We start from the raw sequence: 23,022 nt of genomic DNA on the forward strand, positions 1-23,022 counted from the left end.
GTACTTCCCCTCTTACCTAAAGTCCTTGTAGCTGGTGCTTGTTAAGCACTTCTGAAACCCCCTCCCCCTCCCCCCATCCCAGTTCTCTTCCAGCCCAGGAACTGGGCCCCGGGAGAGATCTCCGGTTGGCCAGAGGAAGTGAAGGCTGCCAAGGCTCTTAAGTCCTTGCTGTTTAACTCGTACAGCAACAAATACTTGAGTTTCTGCTGTGAGCCCTCTCAGCTAGCACTAAGGACTTAGCAATGAATCCAAAAGTCACAACTCCTGCTCTGTGGACCTCACAGTAGGAAAGGCAGATAGTCAAAACCACAAATAATTATAAATTGCAAGGGCTTGCGAAAGGAAAGTGCTGGCTGCTATAGGAATATGTAGTGGATTTTGCGGAAGCAGGGCGAGGATTGGCAAATGCAATATTTAGGCTGAGACCAGAAAGAGTCAGCATCAGGCTAAGATTAAAAAGTTAAGGTCTTTTGGGCCAATGGCGCGGCAAGCGCCCAGCATGCGCCAAGGAACTGAGTTGGAGAGCAAGGGACGAGGGGCAGGGTGGCGACGGAAGGACCTGCATGAAGATTCTGCAGTGCAATTCTTTGTACAAAGTTTTCCAGGATTACCCTATTGTCTGGAGTCCTTGCCCATCTGGTCCAAGGGTCGGACCCACTTCAGTAGGGCTCTTCTGGGCTGCATGCAGCTCCAGGAGCGACGCCCACCGCAGCAACTCAAACTTCTAGGGGCAGGTAACCAGCGAGGGGTCGCTCGATGGCCCCCTATTGAGACCTTAAGAGTCGTACACGCACACTCCTCCCGGACTGCCGACGCCTGCAAAATTAGCGGCGGGAACCGAGACCCGGTCTGAGTCGGTGCAACTCTCCGCAGTCTAGGGTTGTCAAGCTCCGTGACAAGAAAAACTACATTCCCCACAACCCCTTGCGCCTCCGGCTTGCTGCGGTTGCTTACGGCCAATCGGGAGAGGCAGCTGTGGCGGGGGCCGAGGAGGGACATTTTAAAAGGGCCGGAGATTGCGGGCGTCAGTGGCCATGGCGGATACAGCGACTACAGCATCGGCGGCGGCGGCGGCGGCGGCTAGTGCCGCTAACGCCTCGACCGATGCACCGCCTTTCCAGCTGGGCAAACCCCGCTTCCAGCAGGTGAGGACCGGGCTGTGGCTTGAGGGTCGGTGGGTAGCATAGGGAGGGCGAGCAAACTCCTCTCCAAAATCCTCTTTAGCCCTAGGGTCTCCGACCCGCGGCCACCAGGGAGCCTGCAGCTACTGCCTGGGGGAACCTCGGCCACAGCCGCCTTTTTCCCATTGGTCAGCGGTGTGGGCGAGGGCTCCCACCTTGGCTCCCTATTGGCCATCGGCGCCGTCACTCCCCATCCGCCCGTGCTCTCCAGTCCTTCCCGCCCGAGGCTCTCTGTGATTGGCCACTGCCCGCCGCGGCCCGGGATCCGAGCTCCCGGGTCCGAGCCGCTTCTGCAGGGTCTCTTGGGCAGGGCAGCCGTCCGCTTCAGGCGGAAAGTTCGAGTCCGGCCCTGGGTGAGAAGTTGGTGTGGCCCAGATGCCTTCTAACTTATTCCCCAGGTGGTGACCGACAGACATTCTTTCCGAGCTGCCCGCGGAGCCTCTGGGCAGCATCCGTGCCCCGCGGCCCCGCTCCCAGCCCTCTACCCCAAGCAGGGTCCGCGGTGGGGATGGGTGAGGGCCGCGAGCCGAGGGGTACCCGCCGCCCGGCGACCCCTCTCCCCTCCGGCGGGGGATTCACTGACGTAGCGAGTCGGCCGGCTGGTGCCCTGCCGGAGATGGAGCGAGGACGTTCGGGGAGAGCCGGGGTGCGGAGGAAACGCTGTGTCATCCCAGGGGACCGCCGGCCGCTCGGAGGGTCCGCGTCCCCGGGAGCCTGCCCCAACCCCCTACCCCGCTGCGACCTCCACGGAGCGCTCTTCTCTGTCCGACCCGATATGACTCTTAGGGGCACTGTGACAGTCGTCCTTTTCCTTCGGAACCCCAGACAGGCGTCTCTAACTCGCCCTCGGCCCAGGAGACGGGGATAGGGTCCGCAGCCGGGACGTGCGGCCCGGGCTGGAGGCTGGGAAGGGCCGTTCCCACGCCGCATTCCCGGGTCCCCGCTGCCTCCAGCGATGAGGAAATGGACTTGGTTAGGAAAAGGGGCAAAGAGATTCGGCTGAAGTGAACCAGGCTTGCCGGGGGTGGGGGGCGGTGGAGGCGGACGGAAAGAAGTTTGCAGGAAGAAAGGAAATTGTACAAAGGTCGGTGCAGTGGTTGATTGGTTGGTTGTTTTCATGATGGTGGGAGAGGGACTCGTTCCAGCAAAGTGGTGCACTGAGCTTTGCTGATGTTAAGGAGTTGCGCTTATGAGCCTTTTGAGAAAATGTCCCCACTGTTTTTAAACAGGACTTTAATTCCTTTAAAAAATAAACCATCTCAGCATGTAGGTATCTGAGGCGAGACTGGTGTCATCCTGTCAGTGCAGGGTGCCACCTGGAACTGCCTGTCAGGGGTTCCTCTGCCTGGACTTGAGTGACACTTCATTAGCTGACCCCCTTCTCCGCCCTCCACACACATTCTGTTGTACTAGTCCTTCAAGACTCAGGCCGGCCTCCTCCCCTAAACACTTCCTCCCTTCTTCCCCTTACCCCCTGGTGGGCCCAGGTCTCAGACTCCCTCCTGCCTGCCTCTTTGGCCACCCCAAGTGGGATCCTCAAAGGTCAGCCTTTACAACAGTCTGCCCTGTGGTTCTCTGTGTGATTACTTGGTCTCCTCGACACTTGTGAACACCTTTTGAGAGGAGGGGCTGATCTTGCCCTTCCCTTGTCTCCATCCTACCCTGAGGTGGGGCTTGGCACATAGTAATGTGCTGAATAAAGATCTGTGGGTTCATTTTTTCCCAGTACCTGTCCTGGGACATTCAGTCACACAACAGATATTTGAGAACCTCCTAGTGGCTTTAATGACTGAGCCCTTTGCTGTGATCACCGCTGGAGCCATAAATGCACCTTGGAGGCTACTGTTCAGGCAGCCATTGCTGGTACCTCTTTTTGGCACCACTCCTGAGGGCAGCTAGTGTTTGTTGTATTTGCTTTTGAAGCACCTCTCCCCAAGCATAGTGACCTGCATAAAGCACAGTGAGTGTGATATTCATTCATGTTAAGGAACTTCCCTTTCCTCCAGATCTGCTCCTCCACACGATTCCCTGGTTGTGCAAGCAGCCCAACCTGCCACCCAGATGACTCTCAAGACTGGGAGTCACCTGTATACTTGCCTTCCTCTCCTTCACCCTCTAAATGCAACCAGAGGCCCAGGGTTCTCATCTCAGATAGCTCTCAAATCCACTTATCTCCACTGCTGGAATCCTAGACTGAGCCCCCATCATCTATCTCCTGAGCCACTGCAGAAGCCTCCTGACAGGGCTCCCTACTTGCTCTCTGGCCCCCTTCCAATCCCTTCCTCTTCCGCATGGCAGAGTCCCAACAATGCAGGTCTGATCAGGTGACGCCCCACCCTCTCGCCCAACACATATGTTCTTAAACACTTTCCAGTGGCTTCCCCTGCTTCTGAGATAAAGACATCTGTTTGGAAGGCCCCAAAGGCCTGCATAGCCCACCCCTGCCGGCCTCTTCTTGCTCCAGTGGAAACCCCACGCATCCCCTTGAATCCTGCTTCCCACCACACTGGCTACTTTCAGCCCCTTGAACTCTGAGTGGTTCATAATCCAGGGCTCAGTCCCAGAGCCCAATCCAGGGACACCACTCTCAACCCCCAACCAGTATCACTGCTTTCTGCAAGACTAGGCAGGATCTTTCCTTACTCCCTGGAGTCCCCCCAGAACCCTTCTTCCTTTCATTCCTCAAGGATCTCCCTGTGAAGGGGGCAGGGGAAGGAGGGCCACTGAGCAGTGTCAGAGGGTGGAGAAAGACAGCTTGCCTCGATGGGCTTTGGTCTGTTACCGTCTTTCTCCCCATAAGATGATAATGCTAGCCAAGCATCGTTCTAACCTTTTTGTGCATTGACCTATTTAATTTTCATAACGACCGTGTGAGACAGGTACAGTTATCCCATGTATTATAGGTGAGAAGACCGGCACACAAACAGATTCAGTTACTTCCTAGGCAGTCTGGCTCCAGAGTCTACGTTTGTCTGTTTATTGTCAACTTTTTTATTATGCAGGCTTTCAAACACGCAAAAGTGGAGGCAATTGACAATGAACTCCTGTGCACCCGTCACTCAGTTTCAACAGTTGCCAGTGTGAGGCCCACCTCATTTCACCTATATGCCCCCACCCCAACCAATGAATTATTTTAAAGCAAAGCCCATTATTTCATTGTACGTGCTGTAGATATCTCTCAAAAGTAAAGACTTTTTTGGTTAGCTTTTCTAAATAAACTTTAAAATTTTTGAAATAATTTTGTGTGTACAGAAGTCAAGTAGCAGAATTCCTGTATAACCTTCACCCAAGTTTCCCCTAATGTCATCATCTCAGATTACCACGGTACATTTGTTAGAACTAAGAAACCAACATTGGAACATTACTATTAACTACACTCCAGACTTTGTTGGATTTCACTATCTTTTACACTAACGTTATCTTTCTGTTCCAGGATCCCACATTCCATTTGGTCGTCATGTTTCCTCAGTCTCCCCTCGGATCTATGACCGTTTCTCAGACTTACCTTGTGTTTGGTGACCCTGACAGTTCTGAGAAGTACTGGTCAGATATTTTATAGAAGGTCCCTCAATTTGGGTTTGTCTAGTGTCTTTCTCATGTTTAGATGGTTATGGGTTTTAGGGGGAGAATGTCACAGAGGTGAAGTGCCTTCACATGGTATCAGAGGGTTTTTTGATTAGTTTTAACATAACCATCATACCACTAACACACCTAAAATAATTATTTCTTAATATCATCAAACCAGTCATTATTTGTCTTAGTCTGTTTGGGGTGCTGTAACAAAATACCATAGATTGGGTAGCATATAAACAACAGAAATTTGTTTCTCACAGTTCTCGAAGCTGGAAGTCCAAGATCAAGGCACTGGCAGATTCACTGTCTGATGAGAGTCAGCTTTCTTGTTCGTAGATAACATCTTCTAGCTGTAACCTCCCATGGCAGAAGGGAGGAGGGATCTTTCTGGGGTCTCTTTTATAAGGGCACTAATCCTAATCATTAGGGTAACCTCATCACTTCCCAAAGACCCCAATTCCTAAAACAGTCACCTTGGAGGTTAGGATTTCAACATATGACTTTGGGGGTGGGGTGGGGACAAGCGTTCAGTCCATTGCACTATTCACATTTCCCTGATTGTCACATCATTTTAAAAATAATTGATTTGTTTCATTCAGGATCCCACAAGGCCCACACATCATATTTGACTGATAGGTTCCTTTCATCTCTTCTGATCTATTGGTTCTTCCCTCTTTCTTTCTTTCTATTTGTTGAAGAAACTGCGTTGTTTGTCCTGTACAATTTCCCTATTCTGAATGTGACTGAAGGTATCTTTGTGGTATAAGTTAAGATGTTCCTCTGTCCCCTGTTGTTCCTGTAAACTTCAAGTCCATACTTTTTTTTTTTTTTTTTTTTTTTTTTTTGCGGTACGTGGCCCTCTCACCGTTGTGGCCTCTCCCGTTACGGAGCACAGGCTCCGGACGTGCAGGCTCAGCGGCCACCGCTCACGGGCCCAGCCGCTCCGCGGCATGTGGGATCCTCCTGGACCAGGGCACGAACCCACGTCCCCTGCATCGGCAGGCGGACTCTCCCACTGCGCCACCAGGGAAGCCCTCAAGTCCATACTTTTAACCACTGCCCCATATTGCCAGGTGAAGGGAAGATGGCAGGAGTGCCTGGGGGAGCTCTGTGAACTGACTGCTCCCTTTCCTCCTCCTTTTCTGCTCATTTCCTTTCCTGAACCCACTCTTTTCTTCCTACAGGCCTGACACCGTTTTTGGCAATTTGGGGCCCCAGGACAGGAAACAAACACACATGATTCTTCCCATTTGTGATTCAGTCTATCCAGAAATAAGTTTGCTTTATTTTTTTTTTTAAACTTCCTTGTTTCTTCTGAAATCTCACTTATCTGCTATGACGACTCGGGGTATGGGTGTGCTGTGTGTGTCCTGGGTCCAAAATCCACCAAGGCCTACGGTAGCAGAGCCGGTGGGTTGCATAGGGCTCTCTCTGGGGTCCAGGGAGCTTGTGGGCAGGAAAATGCACTCTTCACTTCAAGATGGAGAGGTTTGTGTGGGCTGAGAGTCAGGAGGCAATGGGGAAGCTTCTCATATAGTTTGCCTGAAATAAGTTCTAAAGTGAAAATGCCTTGCAGGTAGTTATACATTTACGTTCTATAGGCTAGAGAGCGACTGTTTCCCAGGGTTGGTCCTGGGGCTTGTTTGTGCTGTGGACACGGTCAACACCTTCCAGCCCAGTGGCTCTCAACCCCTGCTGCACAGGAATCACCTGGGCAGGTTTCTAAACAGACACCGATGCCTGGAGCCCACCCCAGGCCAATAGCATTCGAATCCTTGGGTGTACAGCCTGGATTTTAGAAAACCCAGGTGATTCAGTGTGTAGCCTGGTTGAGGACTACTGAGCTGGTCCAGCCTTTCTGCCTTTGGGCTGCAGGTTCAGTGATTTAGAGGTCTGGGTGCAGGCGGGCTGTCAGTTTCTTCTCAGGCCTTTGCCCACAGCTGCTTCTCCCGAGGCAGCTCTCTGGCTGTGCTTTCCTGGGCCAGGCCCCAGAGTTAGGAAGGCAGCAGGCCTTGAGCCCCTGCTGAGAATTAGCTGACTCACCTTTCTTGTGAAGGGAAACGGAAGGAATTACTTGGCTGACTCATTTTTCCAGTGAAGCAAAAGGGAAGGAAAGACATCCACTGATTATCTGATGGGGTAAAAGTGGGGTCTGAATTTTGGAGGGCAAAAAAAGTCATACATATTAAACTATTGAGAAAGTAATAAAAACTAATGAGGCTGAGAAGGTAGAAACCTTCCCTGCTGTGTCCTGCATCAGGCAGGGAGGACAGACACATAAAGGCAGCTATAAAGAAGAGTGCTTCTGACTAGGGCCTGCTCAGCCCTGAGGTATCCCAGACACCTCCTTCTTTGGGGAGCCACTCTTTCATACTCACTGAGAAATCACATTCTCCAAGGTCATAGATTGCCAGAAACTTTGCTGTTTAAAATGTATCAGTAGTGTCGACTTAGAAAAAAACAGACACAACGTTGATTCTTTTGTTCTAGTTCTGTGAAAAATGCCACTGGTAGTTTGATAGGGATTACATTGAATCTGTAGATTGCTTTGGGTAGTAGAGTCATTTTCACAGTGTTGATTCTTCCAATCCAAGAACTTGGTATATCTCTCCATATATTTGTATCATATTTAATTTCTTTCATCAGTGTCTTATAATTTTCTGCATACAGGTCTTTTGTCTCCTTAGGTAGGTTTATTCCTAGATATTTTATTCTTTTTGTTGCAATGGTAAATGGGAGTGTTTTCTTAATTTCACTTTCAGATTTTTCATCATTAGTGTATAGGAATGCCAGAGATTTCTGTGCATTAATTTTGTATCCTGCTACTTTACCAAATTCATTGATTAGCTCTAGTAGTTTTCTGGTGGCATCTTTAGGATTCTCTATGTAGAGTATCATGTCATCTGCAAACAGTGACAGCTTTACTTCTTCTTTTCCGACTTGGATTCCTTTTATTTCCTTTTCTTCTCTGATTGCTGTGGCTAAAACTTCCAAAACTATGAGACACAGACCTACTAGAGAATGGACTTGAGGATATGGGGAGGGGGAAGGGTAAGCTGTGACAAAGTGAGAGAGTGGCATAGACATATATACACTACCAAACGTAAAATAAATAGCTAGTGGGAAGCAGCCGCATAGCACAGGGAGATCAGCTCGGTGCTTTGTGACCACCTAGAGGGGTGGGATAGGGAAGGTGGGAGGGAGGGAGACGCAAGAGGGAAAAGATATGGGAACATATGTTTATGTATAACTGATTCACTTTGTTATAAAGCAGAAACTAACACGCCATTGTAAAGCAATTATACTCCAATAAAGATGTAAAAGACAAAAACAAAAACAAACAAAAAACCCCCACAAAAACACAGAACGTAAGAACTGTGAGTTGATTTATTTAGTGTCTTACTGAGGACTATAGTCTGGAAGACACCCTCTCACAGAGCTCTGAGAAACTGCTCTGAAGAGGTAAAGGGGGAGGTCAGCATGTATATGATCTTGGCAAAGGGTACTTGTAATCAAGCACACATCTCAGGAGAAGGTTGCTGCCACGCATGAGGAACAGATATTTTAGTTAATGGTTTTAGTGCTTTTCTAAGTATGGGAAGATGCAAGAATCCATGTTCATAAAAGATTTGTCCTGAAAATGTTTAACTCTGAAGGCCTGTTCTGCCAATTTTCTCAGAGCACAGAGAGCCTCCTTCCTGATCTCCGCCCTGAACTCTGCCCTGAACTCCTTTCAGGGTGTCTTGAAGGTTAGAGACTGCAGTGGCTAATGGTTCAATCCTTGTAGAACCAGGTAACAGTGGGAATGACACATCCCCCTTTTGACTGGTGGGCCTATGGCACTTTGACTCAGAGAATCAACGCAAGTGCAGAGCTTCAAATAAGGAGCTTTAACTTTATAGTTTTCAAAAAAAAAAACAACCCTACGTCTACTTCTCAGTCCAGACCTATGTGGACCCCCTTCCCCACAGCCCTGCTTTGCTTCCAGCCTGTTAATGTACTGCTTCATTTAAATTTTACTCTACCTTTCCCCAGAATTCTGCACTAACTCAGTTTTTTCCCTTTGTTTGACAAAATGCCTTATAGTTCCTCTACTTTGTGGCCTCCCTCCCTTACTGCAGTGAGTCAGTAAGCCTGACTTTTTCCCAGGGTAGTGGGGGAGGTTAGTCTGATTGGGTTAGGACGTGTATGCCTAGCATTTCCAACTCAGAACCCCTTTCTTGAATCTTAGGCCTATATGTTTAAGTGTTTGTTGAGAGGTTACATCTGGAAGGCCCTTTAAGTATCACAAGTTTACGTGGCCAATCCAGAACTGTTATCTTCCTCTCCACTAAATCAGTATGCTTCTTGCTTTCCTTATCCTGGTTAATAAGCATTAGTGTCTGACTAGAGATCTAGGCATTACCATGACTGTGTTATTCCTCATTCCCCTAGTCAGTTAACCTTGCTCTACTCCCAGGACCTAGCACAGTCTTAGGCACACAGTAGGTCTTCAATAGCTATTTGGTGAATGACTGAAAAAACCACAGGAGCCTGGTGCAGTTTCTGACCCGAGCCTGGTGCAGTTTCTGACCCGAGCCTGCATGCCTTTGAGCTCTTGCTGATACCCTTCTCTGCTAGGTAAACGCATCCATCCACTCATCCCAGCTCCTCTGGGAAGCTTCCTGACTCACTAGGGAGGAATAAACTGTGTCTCCTGTGCCCATAATGATGCCTCATTTAGGCAGGGATCACAGTGTTGGTTTTTTTTTGTTTGTTTGTTTTTTTAGAAGATGTTGGGGGTAGGAGTTTATTAATTTATTTATTTTTGCTGTGTTGCCTCTTCGTTTCTGTGCGAGGGCTTTCTCTAGTTGTGGCAAGCGGGGGCCATTCTTCATCGCGGTGCGCGGGCCTCACTGTTGCGGCCTCTCTTGTTGCGGAGCACAGGCTCCAGACGCGCAGGCTCAGTAGTTGTGGCTCATGGGCCTAGTTGCTCTGCGGCATGTGGGATCCTCCCAAACCAGGGCTCGAACCCGTGTCCCCTGCATTGGCAGGCAGATTCTCAACCACTGCGCCACCAGGGAAGCCCTAGGGATCACAGTGTTTTATAGTTATCTGTTTACTTGTTTGTCTCTCTTGATGGTCTCGGCTCCTTGCGGGCTTGTTCGTCGTGGTGTTCCCTCAGCTAGTCCAGTATGGGTTTGTAGGTATCAATGGAGCCGAATGTCTTACTTAGGACTCTCTCCCAGTGGCAGTGGTGGAGAGTAATACGAGAGGGCTAGCAGGGCCGGGACAGGATGAAGGCAGTGACAGACCACAGGGCAAGTCAGAGGCTGGATGTTTGCACTGGATCATCTTCAAGAAGCTGCTTCCCTCAGGCCGTTCTTCTTCAGGCCCTCACCTCTGCCCCTGCTGATCCTCTTCCCTCCTTGGGCTGCTAACTGCCGGGCATTGGCTGTTCACCCGCCCACTCATTCATTCCTGTGGCCAGTGTGTTTGTGGAGCCTCTTCTAGGTGTGTAACACAAGACCAGGAGCCAAGGAAGATAATACAGAAAGAATATCCAATAGCCCACATCCTTCAGGAGCTTATAATTGAGTAATAGACCAGTTTGTATTTTAATTTAAATATATATTTAAAAAATAGAATATTACTTATTTATATTATACATAATACTGATTTTTTTTTCATTTTAAAAGTAATATAAAAGATATGGAAATAAAAATCCATAAATAAAAATCTGTTAACATTTTAATATATTTTCATCTAGCTTTTTAAATAACATGATTTTGAAATCCTAATTTTGAAACAGTTTCAGTCTTACAGAAAAGTTGCAAGAAGAATACAGAGAAATTCCATATACCCTTTGCTTAGATCCACTAGTTTTTAACATTTTGTCACATTTCCTTTATTATTCTTTGTCTATAGATGATCATAAAGTCCAGAAACATAGCAAATATACATGTTACCAAGAACATCTTCAATCTGTAAACAGAATAATAATGCCTACATTTCCAGATTTTATTACCACCCTGTATATTTACACGTTATTTATTTATTTTAATATTTATTTATTTATTTATTTTGGCTGCACTGAGTCTTAGTTGCAGCACGTGGGATCTTTAGTTGCGGCATGTGGACTTCTTAGTTGTGACATGCATGTGGGAACTAGTTCCCCGACCAGGGATTGAACTTGGGCCCCCTGCATTGGGAGCGCGGAGTCTTATCCACTGGACCACCAGGGAAGTTCCTATACATGTTATTTTTTCTCAACCATTTGAGAGTAGATTATATTCATTTATCCCTTAATACTTCAGTGTATCCTTAAGAACAAGGACATTCTCTTACATCTCTTAGTTTGTTTGGGCTGTTATAATAAAAGTACCATAGACTGGGTGTCTTATAAACAACAGAAATTAATTTCTCCCAGTTCTGAAGTCTGGGAAGTCCACGACTAAGGCACTGGCAGATTCAGTATCTGGTGAGGGCCTGATTCCTGGTCATAGACAGCTCACTGTGCTCTTACATGGTGGAAGGGGCAAGGGATTTCTCTGGAGTCAATATAACAGCATTAATGCCATTCATGAGGGCTCCCAAAGGCCTCATCTCCAAATACCATCACCTAGAGACTTAGGATTTAACATATGAGTTTTTTTTTTTTTTAAGGGAACTTTATTTTTATTCATTTATTTATTTATTTATTTTTGGCTGCATTGGGTCTTCGTTGCTGCGCAGGCTTTTCTCTAGTTGCAGCTAGCGGGCGCTACTCTTCATTGCGGTGCGTGAGCTTTTCATTGCTGTGGCTTCTCTTGTTGAGGAACACGGGGCTCTAGGCATGTGGGCTTCAGTAGTTGTGGCACAAGAGCTCAGTAGTTGTGGCTTACGGGCTCTAGAGTGCAGGCTCAGTAGTTGTGGTGCACAGGCTTAGTTGCTCCAAGGCATGTGGGATCTTCCCGGACCAGGGCTCGAACCCATGTCCCCTGCCTTGGCAGGTGGATTTTTAACCACTGTGCCACCAGGGAAGGCCTAACATATGAATTTTGAGGGGACACTAATATTCAGTCTATAGCAATAACCACAGTACAGTTATTCAGGAAATTTAATTTGAGTACACTACTTTTATTAATCTATAATCCTATTCCAATTTTGTCAGTTTTCTCAGCAATGTCCTTGAGCGCATTTCCCCCTCTAGTCCAGGATTCAGTCGAAAATCATGCGTTGCATTCAGTTGTCTTGTCTCTTTAGTTTCCTTTAATGTGGGGGCAGTTCTTCAGTCTTTCTTTGTCTTTACGACATTGACATATTTGGTGAACAAGGCCAGTTATTTTATGGAATGCTCCTCAGTTTGGGTTTGTCTGATGTTTTCACATGATTAGACTCAGTCCCTTCAGAATACTATGTGAGCACTAGTGGGAACTTCTCAGAGGCACACGACGTCCATTTGCCTCTTGCTGGTCCTTTGAACATGCCCCATCATTTTGGGATGTGGCACTTCATTACTTTCTAGCACAACAATATGTGCCAGTCTCATCGTGTACCTTCCCTGCCCAGCCCTGGAATCAGCCACTTCTCTAAGGAGCCCTGGTTTATTCTAGTGGATGTCATCCCATCTCTTTGCTATCCATTTAATATCTATCTAGCTCTATTTATCTCCTGTCTATTAGGTTGGAATCATGCATTTTACATGCATTTCACAAATCATAAGCATTTTTGCATGTCATAAACATTGTCTGAAAACATGATTTTAAATGGCTGTGTAGTGTTCGATCATGTAAATGGATCGTCATTTTAACCATCTGCCTTTATAAATAATGCAGCAGTGAGTGTCCTCAGCATATACCCCTGACCACACCTCTGAACGTCTCTGATTGAGCATCATGTATAAATTGGGAAATAGTTTAGGCCATTTGAGTTATAAGAGGTTAGAGAAGCAACTGTTTTAGTTAGGAATGGTGTGGAAGCTTGATGCGTCTGTGAAAGGCTGGGGGTGGAAAGGCTGCTCCATGCAGGGGGTGCCATGGTGAGCAGAGAGATGGAGGTGGCATGGGGCCTGGTGTGTGCAGGGGACCTTTTGGTGACCCGGGTCCTTCTGTGGTCTTTATTGGGAAGCGGAAGGAGCAGAAATCGGCTGCAGGGTCTGGTGCCCTAGTGAGAAGGGAAAAGAGTGTGGAGGCTTCTTCCTCCACTGAGCGGAGGATGAGCTTGGAGAGCTGTGGGGCTCCAGGGAGGATTTGGGACACAGCCTGAGTGTAGTGAGGCATGAACCCCCGGCGTTTGCAGCTTTCCTCTTTGTCCCCTAGCTCTGTGCCCTCTCTCCTCCCCTTGAGCTTGGCTTTGCCAAGCTGGCCCTGTCCTGAGGGCAGAAGGCCCAGCAGCAGCGTTGCTTGGTTTCTTTTCATTGTGCTCTAATGCCTGTGGCCTGTTTAGCACAAAGCCCTCCTTTTCCAAGGGCCCTGCTCTGGGGCAAGGATAGGGGAGCTGGCCCCTTGTCCTGGGCCTCACAGCAGCAATGGGGCTATGGGGGAAGGAAGGCCTGAGGGCTGCGAGCTGGGCACCACCGTGTTTGAGTTCCACCTGGGGGCAGTGCCTGTGCTGGACTTTGGGGAGGGACCCTACCTCACTCGAGGGTCCTAAGTAAAGCAGAGAGGCTGTGCTGGGCAGGAGAGACTGGGAGAGGGCTGGGCACCAGACTTCCCCTCCAGTCTGCGTGCTCAGTGGTGCCCGGGAGCTGCTGAAAGGCTTGGCGTAGATCTCAGGGCATTGGGAGCAGAATGGGAGGCACGTGGAAGAGACATTGGGACAGTCACTGAGTGTCTTAATGGTCTTTCTGAGTTGACTTTAGAAAGCCCTCAGACCTGGGAAAGCTGCCCTCAGGTCACTGAGAAGTAAGGCCTCATTGGTGTTCCTCACCCGCTTGGGGAGTCCTGGGGACTGTGGGACACTGGCAGTAAGGATGAGCTGTGGGTAGTGTTCCCCATTGTCTGGAGGACGGAGTACAGAAACTCATCCAGTCTCCTCTCCCACCCCTTCTCCAGACATCCTTCTACGGTCGCTTCAGGCACTTCTTGGACATCATCGACCCTCGCACACTCTTTGTCACTGAGGTGAGTCATGGCTGTCACTCTCGATGGAGACCCCTTGGCCTTTATACCTTGTGACTTTGGAAGGTGCATAGGTCATCTGTGTGTTTGCCTTATACACATTATCTCATTTCATCTGAATCTCACCACATCCCTTCAAGGTAGATATATGTCATTATTATTATTTCAAACTTCCATAAAATTATTACCAAGTACATGGATTGTATTACAAGAGTTCATGCAGTTCAGATGCATTTAAGTAGAACAAAAAAGGATCCTTCATACCCTCTCCCTACACAGTTCCCTCCTCGGATAGGTAAGGCTGAGTATAAGGTATAGTTTACCTTTTATGTGTGAACCATCCTATGAGTTTTGACGAACATATTGAGTCGTGTCCACACCATGATGAAGATGTAGAACGTTTCTGTCACCCTAGCACATTCCTCATGCCTGTTTATAATCCATCTCGCACACCCCATGCTGAGCCCCTGGCAACCATTCATCTGTTTTCTGTCCCTGCTGTTTTGCTGTTTCTAGAATGTCATATGAGTGAAGTCCTACAGTATGTAGTCTTGTGTGTCTGGCTTCTTTCCCTTAGCATGTTGCTTTTGGGATTCATCTATGTTGTTGCATGTATCAGTACTTCATCCCTCCTGACCACTGAGCAGCATTCCACTGAGAGGATGTTCCAGAATTTGTTTATCCATCCACTTGCTGATGAACACCTGGGCTGTTCCCATTTTCTGATTATTATCAATAAAATTGCTCTGAGCATTCTTTGTGTGGACGTATGCTTTCATTTCTCTTGTGTGAATAACTAGGACTTGGATTGCTGGCTCATACGGTAAGTGTGGTAAGTAAATGTTTAACTTCGTAGGAAACTCCCAAACTGTCATTTAAAGATTGCTGTACATTTTACATTCTCATCTACAATGTTCTAGTTGCTCCACCAGTCCTTGATATTATCAAATTTAAATGTATTGTCAGATTTATTTGAGCCATCCCAAGAAGTGTGTCTTTATATCCTTTGTATTGTATTTACAGATGTGTACAGGAATGATACACATGTAAAGCAGCAGATATTTATTAAGCATTTTCTGTGATCAAGGCAGTGTCATAAGCACTTTACATGTAGAAGCTCGTCAGATTAACTCAAAGCAACCCTATGAGGTAGATTCTATTCTAAGTTCCATTTTACAGATGAGGAAACAGACAGACAGAAGTTAAGTCTCATGCACATGGTGCTGGCCAGTGATGGAGCCAGGGTATGAACGCAGGTATGCTTGTCTCCAGAGCCCTTTGCATTCCTGTTCAGGTAACTCAAGTTTAGGGAACCCTCCCAAGATTACTCAGCTCCCACTCTGGGTCCCCACATACCCTGAGGCAAGTCATTGAGCCTCTGAGTTATAGCCCCCTGAGTAGACAGCACTTCTCTGCTCATCTTCTCTGTGCTGGGCATTGGCTTGCTTCAACTCTTGGAGGGAAAAGAAGCACACGGCCTGCTAGATACCTGGACCTAGAACCATTCCCATTGTTCCTGGGAGAGCAGCCCAGTAATAGGCAATGTGGGAATTACCCTGATACGTGATTTCCTCCTGTATCTCAGGAAGGATGAAGGACTCAAGTATTTAACTGGCTGACCTTACCTCTGGATGTACTGCCTCTTAAGGGCAAGGCTGTTGTACTTCTGGGCCCTGTCTAGATTCTCCTAAGGAGTAATCAAAGTGATTCCATAAAAATTTGGAAGAGCACCCAACTAGAGAAACTACTTACCTAGCCTAGGTTATGTGTCTTTCTTGAAAGCTCCCAAACGGTGCACAGCTAGATAGAGTTGCAACACAAATCCCGACATAAATGCCAGCTGCTTGACGGAGGAGGCAGTAAAGGCCAGTGCTTATTAAGGGTGGACTTCGAGGCACGTTGAGAGATGGTGGAGGGAGCCTTGGGAGGTCCGGAGGTTCTTCAGGGCTCCCCTGATTAACAGAAGCAGGCAGGGACTTTGGGGGTGGATGGGCAGCTGCAGAGCAGCACGCCGCCTGCGCTGTTCACAGGCACCTCTCCAGTCCACCCTCCTCTCATTCCCAGACCATTTCATTTTACTGCTCGCTTCCTGTACCACATTTTTGTCTTCAACTCTTGCATTTTGAAAGGTCCCAGCATTCTTGTATATCACTAAACCATCTTTTCCCTATTTCCCCATCGGTAAATTTAAAAATCTCATACATTTTTTTTTACTATTAATTGAAATGTCAAGGAAACTTAACTATTTACTGACTAGGAAATAACCAGTGCAACAGAAATTTTAGAATAGTTTTCAAATTTCACATGTTTCTTCCCCTTATCAAAGATTCTGATAGGCTTCCTGGAAAGAACTAGACCTCTCCCTCCTGCATCCCAGCTGGGAACTGTTTCCAATACTACTTGCTGGCCTTTTGGAAATTTTCTGCCCACAGAAGATCTTGTAGGCCCTAAAAAATCTGGAAGGGCCATGAGTGGGCCCTTCATGCCCTCCCTGGTTCTAGTCAAGGCAGGTTGCTTAGCAAAGCCATTTGCATGGAAACAATGAGAAATTAGAGGCACCAAGAGGAAAGAATCTCTTACCTGAGCCCCTCCCCCCAAAACTATGGTGCTACCAGGAGGGCCAGTTCCCCCTTCTGCTGGACTCAGTCCACAGACCATGGCTTATGCCTGCAAAGCACTTTCTCTCCCAGGGCCCTTGGCTGGTGTCCTGGGAGGGAGCGTGGGGTGGTGGCTGCCCAGGGGGAGGAGATCTGGACAGGCCTGTTCATCTGTGAGGATGAGAGGAGAGTGGAGAACATGAGGAGGTGGCTCTGGAAGCCAGAGTGTCCCGAGGTGGAAAGATCCTGGGCAGCTTGAGCCTTCTGGTGACCCGGTTCTGAGGGGCATTAGCTGAGTCAATGGATAGACTCATCTTGAGAGAGTTTTGCAGCTACTTGTTTGCAATTTATAACAGACCAAGCTTTAAAAAGATTCTAACCCTTATATGTGTAATGAGGTGGAGCAAATTTTATTCACCATAATTTCTCTTAGAAAGAAGGCTGTCATTGTTCTAAGAATGTCTTGAGCAAGGCTTCAGAAAGGGAGGAGGTTGCTTGCTTGACAGAGGAGGAAGAATTGTGCTTTTTGATCCTCCCAAAGAGAGGAGAGAGAAGGAACAAGAGGGAAAAACAGTGGGAAGGAGAGCGAGTAACCACGATGAACTGGAAGGCTAGTGTCTGGGGGCCCTTTTGAGATCGGTCATACATGCTTGTGAAAGTTGCTGTCACCTCCGCCATCATTCCTGGGATATTGTCATAAAATCTGCCTGGTTCCTGAAGTCCAGCAAGAGTGAATTCTTTGGAGGGATCTTGAGGGGCTGTGAGTCTACTGCCAGGGTGCCGTGTGTGCAGGATTGGGCCTGAGGAAGGAAACCACCGGGACCTGGCAGAAGCCCTAGCTTTGTCCTTCCACATAGGTCATGGAATTAGATTTAGATCCCTAAGGGCAAGGCTATACCAGCTGACCTCTAAGTTACTTTAAATTATGAACTGAAGATGAAAGGGGTTTGCTATTCTGAATTCAATAATTATTTAAGAGGATGAATGGTTGGCAGATGATCATTCTGAAGGACATAGAAAACCAACTGAAACAGTGTTAATAACACCAACTCATTATTAGTACTGGTGTAGTAATCTGAAACTATTTTGGGTGTATTGTAGGACAGAATAAATTGTTATACTGATGTTGGGAACCAGGGTTCTCACCATGGGAGTAGGGAGATACAAATATGGAGTAGGGGAAAAGACAAAAACTATGTGATGTTGTATTTGAATTGGAGGTATCAATATGAACTTATGATTTACACACACACACACACACACACACACACACACTTACATTTATATTTCTCAATTTCCTGGCTCTGTTCACTGAAAGGTCCATGATACCCCAGTAACAATGAACACACTTAGCACTCAGATCTTGGTTTCTAAATACCATTACTTACAAAAAGGACCCAGGGCTTCTTGGAGAGATGGCCAAATCCACACCCAAGGCAAAGAGACTTGCTGCAGAACGTAAGAAATTGTTCATAGACTGATGGAGACACAGGAACAGGAAGTGGCTGCATCCCACTAGCCACATTTGGGACAATTCGAACATTAAGAAAAAGAAAAACAATGGATTATAATACATTGAATAATAAGAAGAAGAATCCATGAGTCCATAGTAAAACTAAAACTGTGAAAGAGGGAAGCTCATATTCACAGAAGAATGTCAGCTAATAAATGTAGAAGGAAATAAACATTGTGGAATCCTCAACAAAATAACTGATTTTGACAAGGATCATTAATGGATGCTATTTTCATAGAGTAAAAGTTGTTGGGAAACAGGATATTCTTATGCTTTCAGGTAAGTATCACTTCCAAATATTATTTAGCAATTACTAAGGGGAAAAGGTACCTTTACAGTGGAGAGCTTGGAGGACGCCCCTTTAACCAGGTTACGAGGCAGCATCACTAACCATGAAAACAGCTGGTATTGTGGGCCTCTTGATGTGATGTGGGTAGTAATCTCTAAATATTAAAGTCTAAAGAAGAAAATAAAAACTGCTCAGTATCTTACCTGCAAGAAATAATCACAATTAACATTCTGGTATATGTATATGTACAAAATTAGGATGGTTTGTATAATGTGTATATAGATATAGATATATATGTATCTATATCTCACTCTATCTCTGTACAGACAGTCCCCAACTTAAGATGGACTTTATGATGGTATGAAAGCGATACACATTCAGTAGAAATCATACTTCGAATTGTGAATTTTGATCATATCCTGGGCTAGTGGGTACAATACCCTCTCATGTTGTTGGGCCATGGAAGCCACACGTCCCAGTCAGCCACGTGATCACGAGGCGAAACCACCGATACACTTAGAACCATTCTGTACCCACACAACCATTCTGTTTTTCACTTTTATTACAGTATTCAATGAATTACATGAGATATTCAACATTTCATTATACAGTAGCCTCTGTGTTAGATGATTTTTCCCAACTGTAGGCTAATGTAAGTGTTCTGAGCATGTGTAAGGTAGGCCAGGCTAAGCTATGATGTTCGGTGGGCTAGATGTATTAAATGCTTTTTCAACTTCAGATATGATATTTCCAGGAATTCCCTGGTGATCCAGTGGTTAGGACTCCGTGCCTCCACTGCAGGGGGCACAGGTTCGAGATGATATTTTCACTTATAGTGGATTTCTCGGGATGAACCCCATCATGAGTCAAGGAAGATTTGCGTGTGTATTATGTATATATATGTATACATACATAAATATATATATATTTAAAATTGTATGTGACATATGTGTACATGATATATATTGGTTTTTTCCACGTAGCATATCATGAGCATTTTTCCGTGTCATCAAATGTTTCAAAATGTGTTTAATAACTGTATAGTAATCCATCATGTGGCTATTCTCTAACTTAATCATTTTCTCAATTGACCATTTGGGTAGTTTCAAGTCTTTTGCCATTATAAATAATATTGCAATAAATATCCTTTGTACGTAAATCTCCCCATATTTCTCTTTACTTCCTTTGGATACATTCCTGAAAGTAGAATTTCTGAATGAAAGGCATTTTAAGGCTTTTGATATATATTACCAAATTGCCCTGTAAATTGTACCAACCTGTACCAAGATTATATCAGTTTATGCTCTCAGTAGCAGTAAGTAAGGATGTCCACTTAAATGCATTCTAGACAGCATCAGATAGTCTAATTTTAAAATTTTTAATGGAATTTTTAATTTAAAAATTTCCAAATGTCAGTACCCTTATACACTTCAGGTTTTTGCCCATCTGTATCCGTTTTTGGCATACTTATTACATTGAACACAGACTTTTTATTTGCTTTTATCATCAATTTCCAGGCCTTTATAATTTTGGGAAATCATGTCTTATAGTATAAATAACCATCCCTGTTAGACTTTTAGGTCTAACAGGTAGGTTGTTTCCTACCATTTTTGCTTTCCTGCAAAAAATAGTCTCCGGCAAATCATTTTTCATTTCTGCTAAATTTATTTTTTAGAAAAAAATTCCCAAGAGTAGGGTATCCAGGCTGGAGACCATGATTGTTTTTATAGTTCTTGGGGTAGCTGGACAGATTTATTTTCTAAAGGTCTGTACCACCTGTTACGCTGCCAGAATTATATGGGTTTACCTCACATCGGTGTCCTGAAGGTGATCAGAGGTCTGCCACAGGGAAACAGAGCTCTCCCCATGTGTCCCTGGTTTCCCCTTCCCTTGGGCCTCCCAGAGGGTAGCTCATGGTTGGCGTGAGCCAAGAACCAATCTCAACACAGATAACCCCGTGGGTCCCCGGACCTCTGGGAGGGAAGATGAGAGAAGGGCTTGAGACTCTGCCTGCACAGAAATTATTGGCTTTGGCCCCCAAATCCCACTGCTTGGGAGCCACAAAGAAATGGTTTAAGCTGTGGTTGCAGACAAGGTAAGCATGCGCGGCCCTGCCCTTGTCAGGTGCAAGACTGGCCCAGGTGAGAGCAATCAAATACTCAGCGATCAGGGCAGGACGGGAGGTAATCTGCAGGCCCCGCCCCCCGCCCCCGCTGTCAATTCATTCTCCCCTGACCATTGACACTCCCCTTCCTTCCTTCCTCCCTCCCTCCCTCCCCCCCTTTTTTTTAAAGTTCTGCAAGCTTTGAGACTCCCAAACTTTTGACTGCCTGAAATGCCCATGTTTCAATTGCACCACTTTCGCTAAACATGCTCTGCAATTTCTCTGTGTGCAATTTCTCCTTCCCTTTCTTATCTGGGGTGCCTGGCCCCAGTAGGCATCAGCTTTTCAGGATGCAGGCGTTGCTGTGGTTTCTCTGGGAGACCACCCCTCTCAGTTACCGACTGTCATGAGGACAGGAGGCTCTTCTGTGTTCATATCTCATAGAAATGGCCCAGAGCTGGGAATGAGGGGACTTGGTGTTCCTAGGTGCCACCCACACCCACTCTGTGACCCTGGGTGCCAAAATGCCCTTCCCGCTCGGGCCCCAAATGTCTCAGAGAAAGGAATGCCTACGTGATTCTGTAATATTCACACACAGGGGTATTCTCATTCACATCCTGTGTGAACTGGGCATGCATGGCCTCTTGGAATCCCAGGATTCTGTAAAACCAGCGTCATCATTGAGGGACTCTGGCCTGCTGCTTTGGAACCTGGATCCCTAACCCTGACCATACCCTTCACTTCTCCCCGCCAGCAGTCTCAGTCATTCATTTTTGTTAAATGCTCATTATGTGTGGCCCTGTGTTGGTGATGGGCTGGGGTAGGTGTGTCCTGCAGTTCTGCAAAGATACCTAAAACCAGTCCCTTGCTCCCTGCACCTTGCAGTCTCTGACAGATAACATGGGCACATGCTGGTAAGTGGTCGGGGACCTCAGAGAGGTACAAACCAAATGCTCTCTGGCTGTTCAGAGGACGGAGAGAACATTTCTGGAAGATTCCTGGAGAAGATGGCCCTGAGCCTTGAAGGATGGTTGGGGATGGGGATGGGTGGTGGTGGGAACAGTGTGGGCAAGATCAGGAGGTGGGAACCTGCAGGTACCACCTGGGGAGTGGGTGGGTCCTTTATCAGAAGTGGGGGTGAAATGTTTCTGGGTGTTCGTCACATCCTGACCAGGTGCTGTCACTCCCATCCTATATTTTAACATATTAAATATTATAATAAATATTTAAATCATTTTGACATCCTCCCTAGACAAGCATGGATTATACTCAGTCTGCATTTAGCTTGGGCATGGGCTACAGGGTACCCCCTTCCCTCAAAAAAAGATTAGCTTTGCTTCTGATGACTTTCCTCATCTTTCTTTTTTGTGCCTTTCCTTCCTGTGTCCCACCATCCCCATTCCTGTCCGGTAGGGTCTCCTGCCTCTCTGCCACCACCCTAACACTCCATGCCTGCCCTTTTGCTTCCTTCTTCCCCTCAGGGCCTTGGGGTGGGACTTCTGTTCGAATTCTCTGCCCTGAAACAGACCTCCCAGATGCCTGTTTCCTGAGGGAGTTTCCGGAGACCATGCCCCATCAAATACACGTGCTGTGACACTTTCTGGCAGTCTGGTGATGGAGTCTGGGAAGCAACATTGGGCCGTCCCTCCCCCAGCCCAGGGCTCCAGAGAAGGGCCTGCAGCCTTGTCTCCAAGCCAGCTGGGCCCCTCACCGTCTTTGCATTGAGGGCCTAGCTGCCTGTTTGTTCCTGGTTGAAAAGACCTCCTACAAAGTTCACCTTGCCATTGACCCCCAGCTTTCCCCATCCCTCTCGAGCATCACAATGCACTGGGGTGGGAGGAGGGTTTAAAGCAAACCTATCCCTCAAGTCCCCCTGAAAACCATCCCCTTCTCTGCTGTGAGGAGTCCAGCTCCCAGAACAGCCAGCCCTCGGGGACCTCTCAAGACAAGTGGCCTGGGGCCTTGCCTGTCCCACAGAGGTGCTAGGAGCCCCGACCCCTCAGCCTCTGACCTGGGGGGCCAAGCTGAGGCTTAGCAAGGCCCAGAGGCAGAAAAGCACATTCTAGCTTTCCCCAGTCCTGCATTCGCAGACTTGTCCTGAGAAACTGTGGATTTGGTTCTTTCTCAGTGCATGCCAAGATCAGGGCTCTTTGGAACTTACTCCTGAGACAAGAGGCCTCCCTTTGATGACCATGTCAAATGAGATGGAATCTGGCCAGGTTCTTAGAGGAACTCAGGAGAATCCCTGGAGTGGGAAAATAATGAGAAAGCGGGGCCATTCACCATTCAGGGTGGAAAGTAGAGCATTCATTGTCGGGGCAGAGGCTGAGGCTGGGAGGAAGCAGGCTTGGGGTGGGGAGCTGGCCGCATCACTAGGAAGTTTTGGGGGGTTGCAGGGACAGCAAGGGTCTGACTAAACTCTGGGCTCGAATACTAAACCGCTCACTTTCTGTGTGACCTTAAGCAAGTTAAAACCAACAATCAACATGAAAAACAAATGTATTAAGTCTAGAAGGAAAATCATCACTTTGCAAGTGGTATGTTTACAGGTGATTAAAAATTTTTTGTGTGCTTTCAGTTTTTCTGCCATTTTCTCTAAACAGCATGGATTACTAGTATAACTGGCAAAACAAAAACAAAAAACACAAAGCTATCTGTACTTTGGAGACAAACAGATTCTGGGAA

The 23,022-nt window shown here is 46.9% G+C and overlaps 1 protein-coding gene across 1 annotated transcript in view; it reads left to right on the forward strand.

The window, feature by feature from the left end:
- The first annotated feature begins 1,034 nt into the window (after nucleotides 1-1,034).
- The window catches only part of SFXN5 (sideroflexin 5), a 116,380-nt gene continuing 94,392 nt past the window's right edge, over nucleotides 1,035-23,022 (forward strand). Inside the window, 2 exon segments of the mRNA XM_060169120.1 lie at nucleotides 1,035-1,145; nucleotides 13,769-13,837. Coding sequence (XP_060025103.1) covers nucleotides 1,035-1,145; nucleotides 13,769-13,837 — 180 coding nt within the window.

The sequence above is a fragment of the Lagenorhynchus albirostris genome, chromosome 13 (genome assembly GCF_949774975.1).
Source record: "Lagenorhynchus albirostris chromosome 13, mLagAlb1.1, whole genome shotgun sequence".
NCBI classification, from domain to species: domain Eukaryota; kingdom Metazoa; phylum Chordata; class Mammalia; order Artiodactyla; family Delphinidae; genus Lagenorhynchus; species Lagenorhynchus albirostris.